This window comes from Saccopteryx bilineata, chromosome 2, assembly GCF_036850765.1.
Source record: "Saccopteryx bilineata isolate mSacBil1 chromosome 2, mSacBil1_pri_phased_curated, whole genome shotgun sequence".
Lineage (NCBI taxonomy): Eukaryota > Metazoa > Chordata > Mammalia > Chiroptera > Emballonuridae > Saccopteryx > Saccopteryx bilineata.
Window position 1 is genome coordinate 360487798 of NC_089491.1, and position 23951 is coordinate 360511748.

Genomic DNA, 23951 nt, shown 5'->3' on the forward strand with positions numbered 1-23951 from the left:
GAGGAGAGAGAGAGAGGGAGAGATAGAGAGAGAACAGGAAGCATCAACTCCCATATGTGCCTTGACCAGGCGAGCCCAGGGTTTTGAACCGGCGACCTCAGCATTCCAGGTCGACGCTTTATCCACTGCGCCACCACAGATCAGGCTGAACATCAGTTTCTTTACCTATAACATGAGGCTAATAATAGCACCTACCTCATTGAATTATTGTGAAAATTAAATGAACTAATGCAAATAAAGTTGTTAGAACCTGACACTATTTCATGCAATTAATCTTGTGACCCACAGCAGGTTATTCCACCCTTTTGAGCCTGGGATTCTCATTATTAAAATGAAGATAATAAGGCCCTGGCCGGGTGGCTCAGTGGTAGAGCATCGACCTGGCGTGCAGGAGTCCCGGGTTTGATTCCCGGCCAGGGCACACAGGAGAAGCGCCCATCTGCTTCTCCACCCCTCCCCCTATCCTTCCTCTCTGTCTCTCTCTTCTCCTCCTGCAGCCAAGGTTCCATTGGAGCTAAGTTGGCCCAGGCACTGAAGATAGCTCTATGGCCTCTGCCTCAGGCGCTAAAATGGCTCTGGTTGCAACAGAGCAACGCCCCAGATGGGCAGAGCATCGCCCCCTGGTGGGCATGCCGGGTGGATCCCGGTCGGGCACATGCGGGAGTCTGTCTGACTGCCTCCCCGTTTCCAGCTTTAGAAAAATACAAAAAAAAAAAAAAAAAAAAAAAGAGGATAATAATAATACTTACCTTATTAGGTGGTTTTGATGATTAAATTAGCTTATTTATTTTTATTTTTTATTTATTCATTTTAGAGAGGAGGGAGGGAGAGAGAGGGAAAGAGAGAGAGAGAAAGGGGGGAGGAGCAGGAAGCATCAACTCCCATATATGCCTTGACCAGACAAGTGCAGGGTTTTGAACCAGTGACTTCAGTGTTCCCAGTCCAATGCTCTATCCACTGCGCCGCCGCCTGGTCAGGCTATTTTTAACTTTTTTATTTTGAACTAATTTTAGGCTCACATACAAAAATAGCTCAGATATCATAAAGACAAACATATAGATCAATGGGATAGAATTGAGAGTTTAGGAACAAACAGATGGTATCTTGATTTTTGACAAAGGAGCCAAGACAATTCAAAGGGAAAAGAACAATCTTTTTAACAAACGGTGCTGAGACAACTAGATATCCATATACAAATGAGAGAACTTGGACCCCTATCTCATACCTCACACAAAAATTAATGTGAATCACAGACCTACATGTAAGAGATAAAACTATAAAACTTACAGGAAAACATAGGACATCTTTGTGACTTGGCATAGGCAATGCTTTCTATGATCTGACATTAAAATCATAAGCTCTAAATAGAAGAGAAAATTTGAAAAGTATATATCATATATGACAAGGGACTTGTACCTAAAAAAGATAAAGAACTCTTACAACTCAATAGTAAAACAATAAAATTTTTAAATGAACAAAGGATCTGAAAAGACATTTCTCCAAAAAAGTTATATAATGCTACAACAAGGATGAACCTTAAGAACATTATACTGCCCTGGCCAGGTAGCTCAGTAGAGCATCCTTCTGATGCACCAAGGTTGCAGGTTCAATCCCTGGTCAGGGCACATACAAGAATAAACCAATAAATGCATAAATAAGTGGAACAACAAATTGATGTTTTTTTCTCTCTCTCCTTCTCTCTCTAAAATCAATAAATAAAATCTAAAAAGAAATAGGGCAATCAAAACCAGGAAATTGACATTAATAGTACAATACTATTAATGATACTAGGATTTTATTAGGGGTTAGAACAGTAACTGGCACACAGTGAATCTTATTCAGATGGTAAAGTCTTCACCACGATAACAATGATACTGGACTTTTTACTAAAGCCAGGATTATGGGCTGGCTCTTTTCAGAGAATGCCATGTTCCTTTTTCTAACCTCTAACACTAAGTCCTGGCCAAGTAGCTCAGTTGGTTAAAGTGTTATCCTTACATGCCAAGGTTGTGGGGTTTTATCCCTGGTCAGGGCACATATGAAAATCAACTGATGAATGCACAAATAAGTGGAAAAACAAATCGATGTTTCTCTCTCTGTCTCTAAAATCAATTTTAAAATTAAAAATAAATAAACTCTAACAGCATTTGAGATCTTGCTCCCCAGCATATGCCATCAGTTTAGCTTTAACTTACAAACATTCTCAAATAAATCAATAAATGAACTCTCTAGCAGTTTCCGCCACCTGGGATTCCTTTTCCCTTTCTCTTTCTTTACTCCATCAAATCCTTCATATCTACTTGTCTCCATCAAATCTTTGATAATGCTCCTCTCCCTTCTTTGAACTGTAAGAATTTCTCTACACTAGCCAGCACTTGCCCAGACTTTCTTTTGCATTTTTCTTTATTTCACCTCTGAGTCTTAAATTCCCAATTAGATTGCAAGGTTGTATTGGTTACAATTCCTCTGCATTCTCCACAGTAAACTGGGTGTGAGTTCAAACAAAAGTATCTGTTAAGTCAGACTGAAAATTTTTGTCAAGGATGTAGTAAGAAGGATGGGAAGTGAAACAAGGATGGCAGGAGGTGGACAGCAATTCAGGCAGCAAGACACAGGCAGTGCCTGAGGTATTAAAGAAGCATTTAAAGGGGTCCACTATACACTCCTAGTGTAATCACTGCAAACAGAGAAAGAATGGAGAAGGAATGGGACATGGCATCCAGCAATGTTGCTCCCCATGGCCTCTTATTTTTCTAGATTCATTGACTAAACCTCCTTTGACTTCGCAGGCAGGGTTAAATGCCCTGCCCTCAAACTCCCATCATATCACATCTAAGAACCTGGTCTGCCTCTTCGCTAACCTTTGAGTTCAGCGAGGTTATTTCCTCCCCCTGCTTAGTCCCAATAATACATAGTGGGTTCTTAATAAATGATAATTCAATGACTGAAAGCATGCATGAACAAAGGACTGGTTGACTCGAAGCTAGTACTGCACCTCAAGTCTACATTATGAGACTGCACAGAGAATAATGTGCAAATTTTGATAAATTCATTATAAGTCTAGAAGGTCAAATCTCCTGCTGTCCCACGCCACTCGCAGAGAAGACTATGAGATCTGCTAAAGGGCCCAGAAGAACCTCAGAAACAAGGGAGGCGGGTCTTGTGCCTACTCCGACCACACCTCCTTGCGTTCAAATAATTCCGCCCGTACACCCGCCCCCTCCGGCCCAATATGCAACTGTAATTGGTGAACTCTCTAATCTGTCTGAGAACCCCGGTGCCTATTGGGTCAGCTGCCGAAACTGGATTGCGCACTTCCCGGTGTTGTGAACGCGGCGCGGACGTACGCTGGCCGCCATTGCGCTGCCAGGTAGTGGTCGTCTAAGGGGCTATGGGGATTTGTGGCGGGATTTGAGGGGCTTTGGGAGGCGTGGTGGGGTCATGCAGAGCGGCCGGAGGGGTTGGGCCGGGCTGCGCCCATTCTAAGCGAGGAGGGACTGCAGGCTGGGATTCTCGTCGCATTCCTGCTGAGCCTCTTGGGGGCCTGGACCCTGCTGCTCATTAATTTTTTTCCGCTGTCCTCCAGATTCTCCAGGCATGGCCGGAGTATTTCCTTACCGAGGGCCGGGTAATCCGGTGCCCGGCCCTCTAGCACCGCTGCCGGATTACATGTCGGAAGAGAAGCTGCAGGAGAAAGGTGAAGAAGGCGTGCGAGAACGTTGTCTGCGGGCCCGGAGATATGGGGACGGGTGTGCGCGTGCGCGTATCGGGTTTGAGCCCCTTCTGTCTGTTTTAGCAAATGTCAAAACGTTAGATGTTAGCGCACTTAGTAGTTCCCCCGCCCATTTATTTTTTTCTCCTATTCAGATCCTTAACGTCTGTTGCTTGTAGGCACTGATCCAAACAATAGGGATAAAGGAGCGATGCAGCCAGAACTCTTACCCTTATAAGGGTTTAAATTGCAATGAAGGAGATAGACAAAAAAGGTTTAAAAAAAATCTGTAGCATAAATATCAGACAGTGATAAATGTGGTGAAGGAAAAAGTAAGAGTAAGATGACAAGAGAAGTAGTAGGGAGTGCGCCTGCTGGATGCCATTCTCTCTTTTATACATCCTAACAGGCCCTCACCCTAGGGCAAGAGATGGGGATGATTAGACTAAGAGTGTGCAGTCCTTTAAACTGAAGTGTCTTTGTAGCCCGAAAATGGCAGCAGTTGCAGGCCAAGCGCTATGCTGAAAAGCGGAAGTTTGGATTTGTGGATGCTCAGAAGGAAGACATGCCCCCAGAACATGTCAGGAAGATCATTCGAGACCATGGAGACATGACCAACAGGAAGTTTCGCCATGACAAAAGGGTCTACTTGGGGTAAGGAACATCCTGGGATTATTTCATTTGGAGTTTGGCCCCTTTCTTTTCTCCCTATCCCATAAGGTGCAGTCCTGAGTAACTGCTCTGTCATTTTGGGATGTTAATCTAGAACAGCCCATCTTGGTAGTTATAAGAGAAGGGGAAGAACCATTAGGATCCTGTGATAATTCCAGATCTTCTAGTATGCTCTTTTTTTTTTTTTTTTACAGAGACAGCGAGAGAGTCAGATAGAAGGATAGATAGGGACAGACAGACAGGAATGGAGAGAGATGAGAAGCATCAATCATTAGTTTTTTGTTGCAACACCTTAGTTGTTCATTGATTGCTTTCTCATATGTGCCTCGACCGGGGGACTACAGCAGACCAATTAACCCCTTGCTGGAGCCAGTAACCTTGGGTTCAAGCTGGTGAGCTTTGCTCAAAGCAGATGAGCTCAAGCTGGCAACCTCGGGGTCTCGAACCTGGGTCCTTCCGCATCCCAGTCCAATGCTCTATCCACTGCGCCACCACCTGGTCAGGCTCTAGTATGCTCTTGATTGTCCTGGTTTTACTTTCTGATCTGGGACTGGAGCTTTAATTTGTCTAAAAACTGTCCCTGTCTTTGAAATGGTTGAAGCACAGAGCAGGACACTTTATGTACTTTCATAACTCCTCAGTAACCAGAATTTTTCAGGTTCAGGAGTAATTAACTTCTGAGGTGTCTATATGGTTTTTGGGTTTTTTTGGTATTTTTCTGAAGCTGGAACGGGGAGAGACAGTCAGACAGACTCCCGCAGGTGCCCGACCGGGATCCACCCGGCACGCCCACCAGGGGGCGATGCTCTGCCCCTCTGGGGCGTCGCTCTGCCGCAACCAGAGCCACTCTAGCGCCTGGGGCAGAGGCCAAGGAGCCATCCCCAGCACCCGGGCCATCTTTGCTCCAATGGAGCCTTGGCTGCGGGAGGGGAAGAGAGAGACAGAGAGGAAGGAGGGCGGGGGGGGGGGGTGGAGAAGCAAATGGGCGCTTCTCTTATGTGCCCTTGCCGGGAATCAAACCCAGGTCCCCCGCATACCAGGCCGACGCTCTACCACTGAGCCAACCGGCCAGGGCCTCTATATGCTTTTTTTATGGCCCCAAGCTGGGTGAGTATAGGTACAGTACCTTGGTAAATCTTTTTTTTCCATTTGGATATAAAAATGTTAACCTGTTCATTAACCATTAAGAGCCATGGAAGGTTTGTGTATTTCAAAACTGTTTCTGGAGAACTGTGCTAAGTGTCAGAGATACAGTAGTGAATAGGAAATAATGGCCTTTCTGGAGCTAGTGGCAGGACAGACGTGAGACATGATTGCGATAAAGTATGGTGAATATATTATTATTTATGTTATTATTAGTAATGGGAAAGTCTAGAGAGAATAGAATGTGACAGCTACTGGTTTAGAGGAACTGGAATCCAGTTTGGTAGGACTGTGAAGTTTAAGAAGAGTAGCACAGTTGGAGAGGGGGAAGCAGAATTCCTGGTCATTGCGGGCCTGTGTGCTAAGCGTGGGAGTTGAGACTGTAAGGTAGGATTTTCTATGGAATGTGGGACTGGGATATCATGTAGCTTCGCTGCATGAGACATATAGCAGAACATTTTGTGACTTCTAATCATTTATCTTTCTAATATTGCAGTGCCCTAAAGTACATGCCCCATGCAGTCCTCAAACTCCTGGAGAACATGCCTATGCCTTGGGAGCAGATTCGGGATGTGCCTGTGCTGTACCATATCACTGGAGCTATCTCCTTTGTCAATGAGATTCCCTGGGTCATTGAGCCAGTCTACATCTCCCAGTGGGGGTAAGAAGAGCTGGACTGTGATGTGTGGTGGTGGGGTTGGGAGGCAGTACCTGAAAACCTTTGTGTGACATTCTTGAATTCCAGGTCAATGTGGATTATGATGCGGCGAGAAAAGAGAGACAGGCGGCATTTCAAGAGAATGCGTTTCCCCCCTTTTGATGATGAGGAGCCGCCTTTGGACTATGCTGACAACATCCTAGATGTTGAGCCACTGGAGGCCATTCAGCTAGAACTGGACCCTGAGGAGGATGCCCCTGTATTGGACTGGTTCTATGACCACCAGCCATTGAGGGACAGCAGGAAGTGAGTGTGGTTGGGATTATCACTCCTGTGAGAGGTTTGAGAAATCCAGCAGTCTTGGGACAGCAGTCAGCATGGCTTGGCCAGCTGGTATACCTACTTGACATGGTATTTTTTTCCTAGGTATGTGAATGGCTCTACTTACCAGCGCTGGCAGTTCACACTACCCATGATGTCTACTCTCTACCGCCTGGCCAATCAGCTCCTGACAGACTTGGTGGATGACAACTACTTCTATCTGTTTGATCTAAAAGCCTTCTTTACCTCCAAGGCACTCAATATGGCCATTCCTGGAGGCCCCAAATTTGAACCTCTTGTTCGAGATATCAACCTACAGTAAGTTGGAGAGACTAGGGATTTTAGGCATCCTAGTTTAGTTTTGGGTTTAATAAAATTTAGTCTTTTTTTTTTTTCCTGAAGCTGGAAACGGGGAGAGACAGTCAGACTCCCGCATGTGCCCGACCGGGATCCACCCGGCACGCCCACCAGGGGCGATGCTCTGCCCACCAGGGGGCGATGCTCTGCCCCTCCGGGGCGTCGCTCTGCCGCGACCAGAGCCACTCTAGCGCCTGGGGCAGAGGCCAAGGAGCCATCCCCAGCGCCCGGGCCATCTTTGCTCCAATGGAGCCTTGGCTGCGGGAGGGGAAGAGAGAGACAGAGAGGAAGGAGGGATGGGGTGGAGAAGCAAATGGACGCTTCTCCTATGTGCCCTGGCCGGGAATCGAACCCGGGTCCCCCGCACGCCAGGCTGATGCTCTACCGCTGAGTCAACCGGCCAGGGCCTAAAATTTAGTCTTGATTAAGATTCCATTGTAGTTTCTAAACTCTCCAACTAGTCTGCTTCTTTTTAATTTTTTTTTTGACTATTTTTTTTCATTTTTTTATTTATTCATTTTTAGAGAGGAGAGAGACCGAGAGAGAGGAGAGAAAGACAGAGAGAGAGAAGGGGGGGGGGAGGAGCCAGAAGCATCAACTCCCATATGTGCCTTGACCAGGCAAGCCCAGGGTTTCAAACCAGCGACCTCAGCATTTCGAGGTCAATGCTTTATCCACTGCGCCACCACAGGTCAGGCTTCTTTTTAATTTTTTATCCTAGGGATGAAGACTGGAACGAATTTAATGATATTAATAAGATCATCATTCGGCAGCCTATCCGCACTGAATACAAGATTGCTTTTCCTTACTTGTACAACAACCTTCCACACCACGTCCACCTCACCTGGTGAGAGAGCTGGAAAACAGTCAGGGACATGGAGAAGGCTGATATTTTGGTCAGGGAGGAGAATCTTGGCTAACTCTTCTTTTTCTTTAGGTACCACACTCCTAATGTTGTGTTCATCAAAACTGAGGATCCTGATTTGCCAGCTTTCTACTTTGATCCTTTGATCAACCCAATTTCCCACAGGCACTCAGTCAAGGTGAGAGAAAGTGACATTTGACTTTATATCTTCTAAGAGAAATTTTCTTGCCCTGGCTTGGTTGCTTGGGGCATCCTCCCAAAGTGTAGAGGTTGTGGGTTTGATCTCCAGTCAGGGCACATACAGGAACAGATCAATGTTTCTGTCTCTCTCTCCTTCCTCTTTCACTAAAATCAATAAAATAAAAAGGGAAGAAAGAAAGAAATTTCTGATCATGGCTAATGTGTTACTAGATAAAAAGTTGTCAAGAGGAAGATGTGTTTACCATCCTGTTAAGTGGTTCCTTTTGAGCTATAAGCTAATTTGAGAGTTGGGCACTTGGCTCAGACCAAGTTACTGGTATAAGTTTGGTTTCTGTGATTATCCATCTTCACTTTATCATTACTCCTATGGGACTCTTTAGTTCATTCTGGTCTGTTTCCATTGTGTTTTGTGTTTTTTCCCTTAAATCCTTTTATTGAGTTTCAATTCATGTACCATACAGTATACCCATTTAAAGTGTACAGTTTAGTAGTTTTTAGTTTTTTCACATAGTTGCACAACCATCAACTCAGGCAACTTTAGAAGGTGTTCATTACCGCAAAAAGAAACCTTGTATCCATTAGCAGTCGCTCTCTGTTTCCTGTGAACCTTGTTTGGCTAGGCCACTATTAATCTACTTGATGTCTCTATGTTTGCCTATTCTGAGTATCTCATATTCTCATATAAATAGAATGATACAATATGTGATAGGTGGTTGTGGGTTTTTAAACAATGTGTGGTCTTAACCTGACCAGGCAGTGGCACAGTGGATACAGCATCTGACTGGGATTGTAGAAGACCCTGGTTTGAAACCCTGAGGTTGCCTCCTTTGGCTTGAGTGGGGGTTCACCAGCTTGAGTGTGGGGTCGCTGGCTTGAAGGATTATAGGCATGGCCCCATCATCACAGGATTGAGCCCAAAGGTTTCTCGCTTGAGCCCCATGTTTCTGGCTTGAGCAAGGGGTCACTCGCTTTGCTGTGGCCCCCCTGTCAAGGCACATATGAGAACATAATCAATGAACAACTAAGGTGCTCCAATGGAAAATTAAAAAAAAATTTTTTTTTTTAATTTAAATTCATTTTAGAGAGGAGAGGGAGAGACAGAGAGAAGGGGGAGGAGCTGGATGCTTCTATATGTGCCTTGACCAGGCAAGCCCAGGGTTTCAAACCAGCAACCTCAGCATTTCCAGGTCAACACTTTATCCACTGCACCACCATAGGTCAGGTTGCAATGGAGAATTGATGCTTCTCATCTCTCCCTTCCTGTCTGTCTCTCCCTATCTGTCCCTCTCTCTGTCTCTCTGTCTCTGTCACAAAAAACAAAACAACATATAATCTTTTGTGACTGGCTTCTTACATATGGAATGTTTTTTCTTACACATGCCTTGACCTAGAGGGGGGCCTCCAGCTGAGCCATTGACCCCGTGCTTAAGCCAGCAACTTTTGAGTTCAATCCAGCTCAAGCCATCAACCTCGCACTCAAGCTGGTGAGCCCATGCTCAAGCCGAATGAGCCCGCGCTCAAGCCGGCGACCTCAGGGTTTTGAACCTGGGTCCTCAGCATCCCAGGTCAATCAATGCTCTATCCACTGTGCCACCGCCTGGTCAGGTGCATAGAATGTTTTTTATGTTCTGTTGGGTTCTTTTTTTTTTTTTTAAATGAGGTTAAAATTTTTTTATTGACCTTTTTTTGAGAGAGACGTTGATTTGTTGTCCCACTTATTTATGCATACATTGGTTGGTTCTTACATGTGCTCTGGGAATCAAACCTGCAACCTTGGTGTATAGGGATGATGCTCTAACCAACTGAGTTTCCAGACCAGGACTTTTCTATAGTGTTCTTAACATGAACAGATCTGCTTTCCCAAGCCCAGTTTGGAGCTTGGGCAGGAGCTGATAGCAGTGCTTACTACTTTCAGTGTTGGGCTCCTGTGGGAGGCCTTTGGAGGTGAACCAGTTAGAGTGTGACTAGGAATGGTTACTTTCCTGGTTGGCCCTGGCTTGTTCTGTATTCTCTTGGCCTCCCTTTTCCCTGGCCCTGTAGGGTTTCTCTTGTCAGCCAGCCCGGTTTCCATGGCAGATGAAGCCACTCCGCTTGGCCCCAGAGAGTTTCCTTTTCATCCCAGGTCTCTGCCCAGTTCAGCGAGAGCTGAACCCTTGGGGGTTCTTATTTCAGAGCCAGGAACCGTTACCAGATGACGATGAGGAATTTGAGCTGCCAGAGTTTGTGGAGCCCTTCCTGAAGGACACACCTCTCTACACGGATAATACAGCCAATGGCATTGCCCTACTCTGGGCTCCACGACCTTTCAACTTACGCTCTGGTCGTACCCGCCGGGCCTTGGACATTCCGCTTGTCAAGAACTGGTAAGGCTTTTGCCTGGGGGGATGGTAGTGGATATGTAAGAGAATAGACTCCATCTGGGTGGGCATGTGGCCTTTATCAGAGTGGCTGGAAGGAGAGGTGGGCCAGTCTCTTACTGGTTTGTTTTCCCAGGTATCGGGAGCATTGTCCTGCTGGGCAACCTGTGAAAGTGAGGGTCTCTTACCAGAAGCTGCTTAAGTACTATGTGCTTAATGCCCTGAAGCACCGGCCCCCTAAAGCCCAAAAGAAGAGGTAAGGTACCTGAGCATCCCTGCTCAGGCTTCTTTTGTTCCAAATATAACCAGCAGGCTAACACTCACTCTCCTCATTCACACCCCAGGTACCTGTTCCGCTCCTTCAAAGCCACCAAATTCTTTCAGTCCACGAAGTTGGACTGGGTGGAGGTGGGGCTACAGGTTTGCCGTCAGGGCTACAACATGCTCAACCTTCTCATTCACCGTAAAAACCTTAACTATCTGCACCTGGATTACAACTTTAACCTCAAGCCTGTCAAGACACTCACCACCAAGGTACCTGCATTGGTCCTAAGGACCTCCTGGGCTTGAGGGATGGCCTGTTTACTCTAGCCCCCAAAGAAAGCATACATCCAGTCAGGACCATGCCTGTTTAATGTTTTTTTCTGTTGTTTGCATCTTCTCCAGGAAAGAAAGAAATCTCGTTTTGGGAATGCTTTCCATCTGTGTCGAGAAGTTCTGCGTTTAACTAAGCTAGTGGTAGATAGTCATGTACAGTATCGATTGGGCAACGTGGATGCCTTCCAGGTAAGACTCAATATCCCCAACCCATACCCCAGGTGAGAAGCTGGGTAAAGCCTGGGCTGATTGTGGAACTGGCTCTAGCTGAAAGCTGGATGGGCATATTTGTTGCAGCTGGCAGATGGATTGCAATATATCTTTGCCCACGTGGGGCAGCTGACGGGCATGTACCGGTACAAGTACAAGCTGATGCGGCAGATTCGCATGTGCAAGGACCTGAAACATCTCATCTATTATCGCTTCAACACGGTAGGACTCTGCCCGTACACTCACTCTCGGATCCATTGTAACTTTTACATCTAGTCAGGGCACTTTCCAGGGACCTATTTAGAGATAAGCTCTGATTGTGTCATTGCCACCTTCACCTTGTGAATCTCAGCAGCCTCCCCTCCCTTCAACATCTCCCCCTCTGCCCACCCCACCCACAAGCTTACATTTAGGTCTAAACATGTAATTTCAATGACTGTTTTCTGCCTTAAAATTTTGTATTTGCTTCATTTAGCTGTTGAGATCCCAGAGTTTTTCCCTTTGTGTTTTTTTCTTCATGTCATACATGTGCTCATGTCCCATCTCTGCCCAGTTTTCTGTTGTTGTCTATATGGATTGCTAACTTTTATTCTTGACTTCTGCTTGGGATCATAGGGTCCTGTAGGGAAGGGGCCTGGCTGTGGCTTCTGGGCTGCTGGCTGGCGGGTCTGGCTGTTTTTCATGCGTGGCATCACCCCTTTGCTGGAGCGATGGCTGGGTAACCTCCTGGCCCGGCAGTTTGAAGGTGAGTGGCTTCTCCCATTATCTCTTCAAGGGTAGATCATATGTGTTCCTGTTCTGTCATTTGCCCTTGTTTGAGACTGAGAACCCCTTCCTGCTGGATTGCCTCTCAGTCCCATTCTCTTATGAGTCTTATCTGGTATTCTGTTTCTAATTTTGTTGTAACTGTGGTTTGTGAGAGGGGCATGAAGGTAGCGACTTTTTTTTTTTTAGCCAAAGAGATAGAGGGGGACAGATACAGACAGACAGGAAGGGAGAGAGATGAGAAGCATCAGTTCTTTGTTATAGCACCTTAGTTGTTCATTGATTGCTTTCTCATATGTGCCTTGACTGGGGGGCTCCAGCTTAGCCAATGTCCCCTTTCTCAAGCTGGCGACCTTGGGCTTAAGGCAGTGACCATGGGGTCATGTCTATGATCCCACACTCAAGCTGGTGACCCTGCGCTCGAGCCAGTGACCTTGGGGTTTCGCACCTGGGTTCCCAGCATCCCAGGTTGATTCTCTATCTGCTGTGCCACTACCTAATCAGGCAGTAGAGACTTATTAAAAGCAGTGACTCGCCTGACCAGGCGGCGCAGTGGATAGAGCATCTGATTGGGATGCAGAAGACCCAGGTTCGAGACCCTGAGGTCGCCAGCTTGAGCGCGGGCTCATCTGGTTTGAGCAAAAGCCCACCAGCTTGGACCCAAGGTCGCTGGCTCAAGCAAGGAGTTACTCGGTCTGCTGAAGGCCCGCGGTCAAGGCACATATGAGAAAGCAATCAATGAACAACTAAGGTGTTGCAACATAAAACTGATGATTGATGCTTCTCATCTACCTCCGTTCTTGTCTGTCTGTCCCTAGCTATCTTTCTGTCTCTGTAAAGAAGAAAAAAAAAAGCAGTGACTCTTTGATCACTTCACTTCTAGGCCGACACTCAAAGGGGGTGGCAAAGACCGTAACAAAGCAGCGAGTGGAGTCACACTTTGACCTTGAGCTTCGGGCAGCTGTGATGCATGACATTCTGGACATGATGCCTGAGGGGATTAAACAGAACAAGGCCCGTACAATTCTGCAGCACCTCAGTGAAGCCTGGCGCTGCTGGAAGGCCAACATTCCCTGGAAGGTGCATATCTCCAAAATTCTGAGAGACATGGAAATCATCTTCCTGGGGTTACAGTTACCACTCTTGGACACTCTTTGAGGTCCATGTTGTTACATGACTTTCATTGTGCCTTTTATACTTGCAGGTCCCTGGACTGCCAACACCCATAGAGAATATGATCCTTCGATATGTGAAGGCCAAGGCTGACTGGTGGACCAACACTGCCCACTACAACCGAGAACGGATCCGCCGTGGGGCCACGGTGGACAAGACTGTTTGCAAAAAGAATCTGGGCCGCCTTACCCGGCTCTACCTGAAGGCAGAACAGGAGCGGCAGCACAACTACCTGAAGGTTGGTCAGAGTAGGCTGGGCTGGATGTGGGGGTCGGTAGAGGGTAGACTGTACAGTTGGGCTCATGCCTTATGCTGGAGAAATTGACTGTAACGGGAGCCTAAGTATTATATCCACTTTGCAGGATGGGCCTTACATCACAGCAGAGGAAGCGGTGGCAGTGTATACCACCACTGTACATTGGTTGGAAAGCCGTAGGTTCTCACCCATCCCATTCCCCCCACTTTCCTATAAACATGATACCAAGTTGCTCATCTTGGCCTTGGAGCGGCTCAAGGAAGCTTACAGGTGAGGAGTGGAGTAAATAGGTTCCTGTGGTAAGGTGATGGGGAGAATGGCACTTTTTTTTTAAGGTTTTATTTATTCATTTTAGAGAAGGGGGGGAAAGAGGGAGGGGAGGAACAGGAAGTATCAACTCCCATATGTGCCTTGAACAGGCAAGCCCAGGGTTTTGAACCGGCGACCTCAGCGTTTCAGGTCGACACTTTATCCACTGCGCCACCACAGGTCAGGCAGAGAATGGCACTTTTGTCAGTCCAGAGAAAGGTTTAGCCTCAGTGCTTTCTTGGTTTGGTTTCCTCTTGGTTTTCTCATTCACTTTCCTGTTGCCTTGTCAGCGTGAAGTCTCGGTTAAACCAGTCTCAGAGGGAAGAGTTAGGGTTGATCGAGCAAGCCTATGACAACCCCCATGAGGCATTGTCCCGCATCAAGCGTCACCTCCTCACACAGAGAGCTTTTAAAGAAGTGAGTGAAATGCCCTCCAAATTTTATATTGGCTCTGCTGTTCATTTATGGCACCTAGGCTGGCGGGTTGCCTCAGGTGATAGGTGGATTGGTGTGAGCCAGCTTCCCTTTCCCACAGGTGGGCATTGAGTTCATGGATCTCTATAGCCACCTGGTGCCAGTGTATGATGTGGAGCCACTGGAGAAGATAACTGATGCCTACCTGGACCAGTACCTGTGGTATGAAGCTGACAAGCGCCGCCTCTTCCCACCCTGGATCAAGCCTGCTGACACAGAACCACCTCCTCTGCTTGTGTATAAGTGGTGCCAAGGTAAGCTTTTCCAGGATCACCCCTGAAGAAGGGAAGGGAAGTGAGTTCTACATCACAATTCTTATTCGGCAGCTTAATTTGTTTACTCTCTTGCTATATGGTGCCTAGGAAATAAGTGTTGATGTTCAACTGAACAGGGCTGACACTCCTAGCAATCCAGAGGCATGCATAGAGTGGTTAGTGCTATGGGTTATGCAATGTGATAGCTGCTGTAGGCGCTGGTCCTGAAAGGGAGTTTCTCATCTGCTGGAGACCTGTCTTGTTCCTTAGGCATCAATAACCTGCAGGATGTGTGGGAGACAAGTGAGGGTGAGTGCAATGTCATGCTGGAGTCACGCTTTGAGAAGATGTATGAAAAGATTGACTTGACCCTGCTTAATAGGCTGCTGCGACTCATTGTAGACCACAATATAGCTGACTACATGACAGCCAAGAACAACGTCGTCATTAATTATAAGGTAACAAGGAGTTAGGGGCTGGGGGTTCTGGCCCACTGAGTTAGGTTCTGCTGAGGGGAGGATAAAAGAGGATTGGCCTTGGAGAAGCCTGGGCCGTGGCTGTGGGTTAGGACTTGAGAGTTTTCTTTCTCTCTTTGTGTAGGACATGAACCATACAAATTCATATGGGATCATCAGAGGCCTGCAGTTTGCCTCATTCATTGTGCAGTACTATGGCCTGGTGATGGATTTGCTTGTGTTGGGATTACACCGGGCCAGTGAGATGGCTGGGCCCCCTCAGATGCCAAATGACTTTCTCAGTTTTCAGGACATAGCCACTGAGGCTGCCCACCCAATTCGTCTCTTCTGCAGATACATCGATCGCATCCATATTTTCTTCAGGTGAGAACTTGGATTCTTACCCTTACAGAGCATTGAGGCATATGCCTGGGCATTGGAAGTGTCTCTTGTACATGAGTTGACTTTCTGCTGAGTTGGGAATCCAAAATGAAATAAAGTCCTGTGAGTAGGGTAAGGGTTTAAAGTGGGCCCCATCTAGCCACCTGTAGGTCTCATGAGGTCCTAGTGTATTGGGGCCTCAACAATGTACCTTGCTTGATGTAGGTTCACAGCAGATGAGGCTCGAGACCTGATCCAGCGTTACCTGACAGAGCACCCTGACCCCAACAACGAAAACATCGTTGGCTATAACAACAAGAAGTGCTGGCCCCGCGATGCCCGCATGCGCCTCATGAAACATGATGTCAACTTGTGAGTCTAAGTGGGGGCCATGGGAGTTGATAAACATCAGCCTGAGGCATTCAGAGAACAATTAGGGGAATTTATGAGGTTTTGTCCTGGGTGGATACTCTTTTAGGGTATCATCAGTTTGGCCTTTGAAGAGAAGTTTCCTTCAGGAGACTGATGTGACCTTATATTTTCTGTGTGCAGGGGTCGGGCCGTGTTCTGGGACATCAAGAACCGTCTGCCACGGTCAGTGACTACAGTTCAGTGGGAGAACAGCTTCGTGTCTGTGTACAGTAAGGATAATCCCAACCTGCTATTCAACATGTGTGGCTTTGAGTGCCGTATCCTGCCTAAGTGCCGCACCAGCTATGAGGAATTCACCCACAAGGATGGGGTCTGGAACCTACAGAATGAGGTATAACCTGGGGAGGGGGCTAGACATAGCATTGCCACTCCTGTACTGCTGGGGTAAATGGGGGTGAGGAATACTCATACAGCTTATTTTATTTTTTTAAAAGAGAGGAGGGAGGTAGACAGACTCTCACTTGCACCCCAACCAGGATCCACCCTGCAACCCTTGTCTGGGGCTGATGCTCCACCCATCTAGGGCCCAAGCTCGCAACCAAACTATTTTTAGCATCTGAGGCAGAGGCTCTACAGAGCCATCCTCAGTGCCTGGGGCCAACATGTTCAAATTAGTCCAGCCATGGCTGTGGGAGGGGAAGGGGAGGGGAGGAAAAGCAGGTGGTCGCTTCTGTGTGCCCTGACCAGGAATCAAAACTGGAACATGCACTTGCCGGATTGACACTTGACCACTGAGCTAGCCGGCCAGGCCTCAATTTTTCATTATTGGTCAAGTGAGCTTCATTGGATGGGCAGGGCATAGTGTTGGTTAGAGTTGTTTCTTGCTCCTGTTTCAGTACCAGAGACAAGTTAACCTTCACCTTGTGGTTTAGGTTACTAAGGAGCGCACTGCCCAGTGTTTTCTGCGTGTGGATGATGAGTCAATGCAGCGCTTCCACAACCGCGTGCGTCAAATTTTGATGGCTTCTGGCTCCACCACCTTCACCAAGGTATGTTAGACAATGAGCCCCGGCTTCCCTCATGTCCTGTGTCCATGTCATATCCCTTTCAGCTCTTGCCCTGGTTTACTCTCGTTTCTTCCCAGTGTTGTCCACTGCACCAGTCTCCATGCGTTATGGTGTAGCAGCTTAGAGTGTCCAATCAACTCAGTTACGTTCTGAGAAATTCTACAGCCCCCTGACCTGTGGTGGCGCAGTAGATAACGCGTCAACCTGGAACACTGAGGTTGCCAGTTCAAAACCCTGCCCTTGTGTGGTCAAGGCACATATGGGAGTTGATGCTTCCTGTTCCACCCCTCTTTCTCTCCCCCCCTCTCTAAAAAAAAATGAATAAAATCAAATAAAATTTAAAAAAGTGTAATAAAAGAAATTCTACAGCCTACTTCTGTGTGGTTGTGAAGACTCTTAAGGCAAGGGTAGAAATTGGATTTACATCTTTCCAAGGACTAGTTAATCAAGTCATATAATTTAGCTTTTAAACAGTAATGTAATGTGCATGTTGAAAAGCAAGTATAACTAGCTCAGTATTTACTTTCCCTTCGGTTGCTTCCCAAGGCCCAGCTAAAGGCAGCTGGAATTGAAAAAGAATAATCTGAGGATTTGTTGGCTGTGTTGTATACTTAAGTTTTTGCAAAGTTTAGAAAGTCATCTTGCCCTTGCCACTGTTTTTCCTTGCTATTATAATGGTGTACATGAGTGACCTGGCTGAGGCTCTCAAGAGCATCAGTGGTGCCATAAGAAGAGGGAAACATCAGGTTCTTATAGGCTGTACTCTAGAGTCATTGTCCAGTTTCTAACTGCGATGATGAGGCAGTGTTACACTGATGATCACCGAGCTGGGAAAACTGAACTTTACAGGAAGGTTAAACAGGTGTGTGGTCAGCTTTAGATTTTCTATGCAACTCAGAGAACTAGAAATATGGCAAAATAATTTGCATCTACCTGTCAGTCTGGTCTCATTTTACTAACAGTCTTCACTGGCATCATGGTCCACAAAGAAGCAAGACACAAAGATTGGAAAATCTGGGGATTCTTTTTCTAGGAATGTAATACATAGAAATAAAGTACCTCAATGAATTAAAAAAAGGTACTTTATCCTGGTTTCTCTTAAAATACTAACTTAGCTGTAGAATTTTTCTTTCACTTTTTTTTCTTTTACAGGGACAGAGAGAAGGCAGAGAGAGGGATAGACAGATAGGAACGGAGAGATGAGAAGCATCAATCATCAGCTTTTCGTTGTGCATTGTGACACCTTAATTGTTCATTGATTGCTTTCTCATACGTGCCTTGACTGCGGGCCTTCAGCAGACCGAGTGACTCTTTGCTCGAGCCAGCGACCTTGGGTCCAAGCTGGTGAGCTTTCGCTCAAACCAGATGAGCCCCCAGGTGACCTCGGGGTCTCGAACCTGGGTCCTTCAGCATCCCAGTCTGATGCTCCATCCACTGCGCCACCGCCTGGTCAGGCGCATTTTTCTTTCACTTTGACCATGTGAAATATACAATGTGCAGCACATGTAAAGAATACTTAAATTCTTTAGTGATGCTTCTTTTGAGGATACATTTTATCTTTTTTTTTAAGATTTTATTTATTGATTTTACAGAGAAAAGGGAGGAGTGAGAAGTATCAACTCATAGTTGCTTCGCTTTAGTTGGTCATTGATTGCTTTTTGGTGCCTTGACCAGGCAGGCCCAGGGTTTCAAACCATTGACCTCAGCATTCTAGGTTGACACTTTATCCACTCTGCCACCACAGGCCAGACAGAATACGTTTTGTCTTAATATTCTTTGCCTAAAATTCCTCATGATATATTTTTTTGGAACATAGTGCAAGAACAAAGTTTATTTTTTAGGTTGGTTAATCCCTCTGAAGGTCAGTAACAGGAATTATGTATCTCATTCATTCCACTGGTGCTTGTTGATAACTACTGCATCAAGGCATTATGGATGCACTACATTTAAGATAGAGTCTCTGCCTTCGTTGAGCTTATTTACCTAGTTGGAGGCACAGATACATAGTCAGGAGGACTTTCACAAAGCTGATGTATTATTTGGGAATCAGTGAGAACACTCAAGTTAATGACTAGCCCACCCTGGGAGGAGAGGAAAGGCTTCCTGAAGGAAATGGCATGTGATGAGGCAGTGAGGGATGGCATTCCTTCGGCCAGAAGTATGGAGAAGTGACTAGTGTGTTACATGGGGGGCTATACAAAGTAGAATTCACTGGAGTAAAATTGTAAAGTTTGAACTGTTAGCAGGTAGAGGCTGGACAGATAAGTGCGGGCCAGATTTGGCTTCATTGAGAGTTCTGTAAGGGTTTTAAGCACGGGAGTGACTTTTTCAGATTTATGTGTCAGGTGGTTCACTGCGTGGAATAAGATGTGAGATAAGATTTAGAGATAGCTGCCAAAGTCCAGATAAAATTAGTGAAAGGAGAGGTCAAGGTAGGGGAACTGACTTGATAAGAAGTTAGCAGGTAAAATCAGCAGAGCTTCATTTTGGTGGGATGCCAGAGGGAAAGGAAGAAGTCCAAATAACATTCAGTTTTTGGTATGGGTGATGAGGTGGATATTGGTGTCACCAATTGGAAGAAGAACAGATTTAGGGGAGAAATGAATTTAGTATAGGATATTAAAAGTTTGAGGTTTCCAAGAACATCCAGATAGAGGTATCCAACAGGTATTTATATATTTCTTTACTTTTATGATACATATATGTGTGTGTGTGTATATTTTTCCCCCTTAGTGGTGCCTTTTATTTTGATGGTCTCTTAGATTTGATGAAAAATACAATGAGTTTGAAGCTTCAAGAAGAGAAATGAGGTGAGAAAGAACAGTCAGGTAACTTATAGGTTCTTATATAATATGCAGTTGCAGGTATTTTACAATTTGAAGCTTGAAGAAGATATCTTGGTTGAAGATGTAGTTTTAGGAGTCTATCAGCATAAAGAAGATGGTTGAAAGCTCAAGAGTGAGCAAGATTATTCAGGGAAAACATAAGGAGTGAGAAGAACAGGGGGATAAGTTGGGAACACTGAACAGCACTGTGGTCAGACTGAGGGAGTGCTGGGTCATGAGAGCCAAGGCCATCGTGAATGGGTGGCCACCTAACAGTTGCAGTTGCCTAAGAGTCAGCTAGATAAGATCTGAAAACTATCCATTGGATTTGGCAGTCTGGACGTCATTGGTGACCTTAGCAAGAGCTGTTTCAGAAATAGGGATAGAAGCCAGAGTGCAGTGGGTGAGGCTTTATGGGAAATGAGAGAGTGGAGACAGCAAAGACTGGATTTGCCAGAACTGGAGTGAGGAGGAAGGATATTAGATGCCACCTAGAGGAAGAAATAAGTCAAGGCAGGTTTTTTTACATGGAAATGACTTGGGTATGTTTTCATCAGGAAGGAGCCCGTAGCAATTAAGAGTGCAACAGAAGTGTGTTAAATGATGGAGCAGTGTTCTGGAGGAATTGTGTAGGGATGGTGGGAAAAATAAGCAGAGGGAAACATCCTCTGAACCTAATAGAAAAGAGGTTTGGATAGATTAGATGTGAATGTAGATAAGTTTAGTGGAAATTGATAACAAGTCTTGACCTTTTCAGCTTTTCCTGGGCTGGAATGAGGGGTACAGGGTTTCAGACTTTTAAGCACAATGTTAGGGATATGATAGGATTGTTTGAATGCTGACAGCCTGAGTGGGTTTCAAGAAAATGAAGACAGCTGTTAGTGTGAGTTCTTACCAGAAACGCTCAGCTACTCAGTGTGGGATGGAGAAAGTGGGTAGATTATAGTAGTGATTTAGGACTGGGGTTTTGCTGGAGGGCTCTTGTGGAGTGGTAACAGATTGGATGCAGGGGAATTAAGAGTGCTGCCCCTATTGGAATCCTGGAATATGGGAGGGGTGAGAAGGAAGAAAGCAGAAGAGGCCAGTGGCCTTAGAAAAAAATGTAGGGATCAAGGGAATAGATGTATGAGAGGTAAGAGCCTGAGTAATGGAGAATGTCAGAGGTTAGAGAGGAGTGTAGTATAATGGTTAGAAGCACAGCTTCTGGAGTCAAATTGGGTTCAGATCACAGCGCCATCGCTTTACTATGTAGTTGGGACTTTGGGCTTCAGTTCCTTCATCCATAAAATAGGTGTACTGGCATACTACCTAGTCAGAGGGCTTTTGTGAGAATTAAATAATTATATAGTAAGCTATATTACTTGATGAATTGCTTAATAAATATTTGCTCTCATTAATTACAGGGTCAGAATTATGAGCAGCTAGAATATGGGGATTTATTCCTGAGGTGTGGTAAGGTGAAGCAGTTCCGTTTTTTTGTTTTTAAGTGCAAGGAGGGAAGTTAGACTCCTGCATACTCTCTGACAGGGTCCACCCAGTAACCCCTGTCTGGGGCCAATGCTCAAATCAACTGAGCTATCCTCAGCGCCTGTGGCCAACCCTTGAAGAGAGAGAGATGGGGAGAGGGAGGGAAAGAGAAGCAGATGGTTACTTCTCATGTGTGCCCTGACTGGGGATCGAATTTGGAACATCTGAATGTCGGACTGATGTTCTATCCACTGAGCAAACTGGTCAAGGCCAAGGTAAAGCAGCTCTTATAATAAAATTTCTTAATCTTCAAGGGTTGATAATAGAAAGGAAATATCCAGTTGGGCTAGAGGTGAGGGTGGCCTTATTCTTGTCCTCTAAATTTTTCTTCCCCCTTGGACTCTTAGAGTCATTGCTGCCACTACCACGATGTACTCCCAACTGTTTGGGGGTTTTTTTGTTTGTTTGTTTGTTTGCAATTTTAAATTAACTGTGTTTTATCTTCAGGGACAGCATAATGAAAGCAGTTTTGCAGAAAAGTGACCTTTGTTGCTTCGATGTCTATTAATGCTTTCTATTGAGTAGATTAGTCTTTTGAGAAGCAACTGTAATAAACCATCAAACCATTTGTCTAGGCAGAAGGGTTTTGTTCTGCAGGTTAAATCTCTGATACTGGTCTCACAGGTCTTAACATTCATTTTTTTTATATGTTTTTCTTTCTTTCTTTCTTTACAGAGACAGAGAGAGTCAGAGAGAGGGATAGACAGACAGGAACGGAGAGATGAGAAGCATCAATCATTAGTTTTTCGTTGCACATTGCAACACCTTAGTTGTTCATTGATTGCTTTCTTATATGTGCCTTGACCGTGGGTCTTCAGCAGACTGAGTAACCCCTTGCTCAAGCCAGCGACCTTGGGTTGAAGCTGGTGAGCTTTTGCTCAAGCCAGATGAGCCCGTGCTCAAGCTGGCTACCTTGGGGTCTCGAACCTGGGTCCTCTGCATCCCAGTCGGACGCTCTATCCACTGCGCCACCGCCTGGTCAGGCGGTCTCACAGGTCTTAAATGAAGTTGTCTGCTGGGTTGGTTACATTCTGGAGGGTCTAAGTGAGAATCTGTGTCCTTGCCTTTTCCAGGCTACCCACATTGCTTGGTTTTTGACCCCCTTCTTGTAGCTTCAAAACCGGCAATGTGCATCTACCTGAACATCCCTGCATTTTCACATCTTTCTCATCTCCCACCATTCTTGCTCTAGGTATATGTGGTACATTAGCCCAAGCTTAGAGACAGGACTCTTCAGGGCTAGTAGCTATGAAATAAGTCTAGGGCCTGACCAGGCGGTGGCGCGGTGGATAGAGTGTCGGACTGGGATGTGGAGGACCCAGGTTCGAGACCCCGAGGTCACCAGTTTGAGTATGGGCTCATCTGGTTTGAGCAAAGCTCAAAGACCCAAGGTCGCTGGCTCAAGCAAGGGGTTACTCAGTCTGCTGAAGGCCCACGGACAGGGCACATATGAGAAAGCAATCAATGAACAACTAAGGTCTCCCAACGAAAAACTGATGATTGATGCTTCTCATCTCTCTCCATTCCTGTCTGTTTGTCCCTGTCTATCCCTCTCTCTGACTCTCTCTCTGTCCCTGTAAAAAAAAGAAAGAAAAAAAAAGAAATAAGGCTAGCGTACTTATTTATGTGTGTATGTATATATGTTCTCTTGTTTGTTTTTTTGTTTTTTGTGACAGAGACAGAGAGAGGGACAGATAGGGACAGACAAACAGGAAGGGAGAGAGATGAGAAGCATCAATTCTTCGTTGCGGCACCATAGTTGTTTATTGATTGCTTTCTCATATATGCCTTGACCTGGGGACTACAGCAGACCGAGTGACCCCTTGCTCAAGCCAGCGACCTTGGACTCAAACTGGTGAGTCTTGCTCAAACCAATGAGCTCATGCTTAAGCCGGTGACCTCTTCATCCCAGTCTGACGCTCTTATCCACTGTGCCACTGCCTGGTCAGGCTGTATGTATGTATTTTATTCATTAATTTTTAGAAAGAGAGAGAGAGAGAAACATCAATTTGTTGTTCCACCCATCCATACATTTATTGATTGATTCTTATATGTGCCCTGACCAGGGATCCAACCCGCAACTTTGGCATGTCGGGATGATGTTCTAACCAACTGAGCTACCGGGCCACGGCAAGTCTGGGATGTTTAAACAGACTTTGATAAGGGCTAGGAATAACAGAAGAAAATAGAGTGGCATCTTGTTAGGTTATCTGACTTCAATGGTACAGCTGCTTAGCTTCACCTTATGAATTGCTCTAAGGCTACCTTTCTGCTTAGTACCCTGCTTTCCCACAAACAGCAGACATTCTGGGCCCTGGCTGGATAGCTCAGTTGGATAAAACATCATCCCGATATACCAAGGTTGTGGGTTCGATCCTGCTCAGGTCACATACAAGAATCAACCAGTGAATACATAAATAAGTTGAACAACAAATTGATGTTTTTCTCCTTTCCTTTCTTACTCAAATTAATAAATTAAAAAGAAAAAACAGCAGACATTCTGTCCTTCTCACCGGGGAACCCCTTTACACATGTCAAGTGGGAGAGACCTCAAGAGAACATCTTTGCTTGGCAGGAGATGTATTTCTCTGTCCTTCTTTGTTTTCTTCTGACATTATTTATTTATTTTCAAAGACTTTATTTATTTAGAGCAATTTTAGATTTATAATAAAATTGAGAGGAAGGCACAGAGATTTCTCATATACTCCCTGCCCCCAAACATGCATATCCTCCTCTGTTATTATTTTTTTTAATTTATTTTTGGTCAGGTATTATTTAATTTTTTTCATTAATATTTTATTTATTTATTTTATTTTTACAGAGAGAGGGATAGATAAGGACAGACAGGAACGGAGAGAGATGAGAAGCATCAATTATCAGTTTTTCATTGGGACTCCTTAGTTGTTCATTGATTGCTTTCTCATATGTGCCTTGACCAGGGGCCTTCAGCAGACTGAGTAACCCCTTGCTCGAGCCAGCGACCTTGGGTCCAAGCTGGTG

At 45.5% G+C, this 23951-nt stretch overlaps 2 protein-coding genes across 2 annotated transcripts in view; one reads left to right on the plus strand and one right to left on the minus strand.

The window, feature by feature from the left end:
* Nucleotides 1-23951, minus strand: part of SERPINF2 (serpin family F member 2) — a 222795-nt gene that overhangs the window by 48241 nt on the left and 150603 nt on the right. The gene's annotated exons all lie outside the window — the stretch shown is intronic.
* PRPF8 (pre-mRNA processing factor 8) overlaps nt 3298-23951 on the plus strand; it is a 34705-nt gene continuing 14051 nt past the window's right edge. The window contains exons 1-24 of the mRNA XM_066263068.1: nt 3298-3370; nt 3587-3697; nt 4198-4366; nt 6024-6188; nt 6273-6491; nt 6612-6824; nt 7585-7710; nt 7801-7906; nt 10102-10292; nt 10423-10542; nt 10631-10820; nt 10953-11072; nt 11181-11315; nt 11709-11838; nt 12742-12938; nt 13063-13269; nt 13394-13557; nt 13887-14013; nt 14132-14324; nt 14595-14782; nt 14925-15163; nt 15386-15532; nt 15713-15923; nt 16465-16581. Of these exons, the coding sequence (XP_066119165.1) occupies nt 3598-3697; nt 4198-4366; nt 6024-6188; nt 6273-6491; nt 6612-6824; nt 7585-7710; nt 7801-7906; nt 10102-10292; nt 10423-10542; nt 10631-10820; nt 10953-11072; nt 11181-11315; nt 11709-11838; nt 12742-12938; nt 13063-13269; nt 13394-13557; nt 13887-14013; nt 14132-14324; nt 14595-14782; nt 14925-15163; nt 15386-15532; nt 15713-15923; nt 16465-16581 (3774 nt within the window). The 5' untranslated portion in view covers nt 3298-3370; nt 3587-3597. The remainder of the gene's footprint in view (nt 3371-3586; nt 3698-4197; nt 4367-6023; nt 6189-6272; nt 6492-6611; nt 6825-7584; nt 7711-7800; nt 7907-10101; nt 10293-10422; nt 10543-10630; nt 10821-10952; nt 11073-11180; nt 11316-11708; nt 11839-12741; nt 12939-13062; nt 13270-13393; nt 13558-13886; nt 14014-14131; nt 14325-14594; nt 14783-14924; nt 15164-15385; nt 15533-15712; nt 15924-16464; nt 16582-23951) is intronic.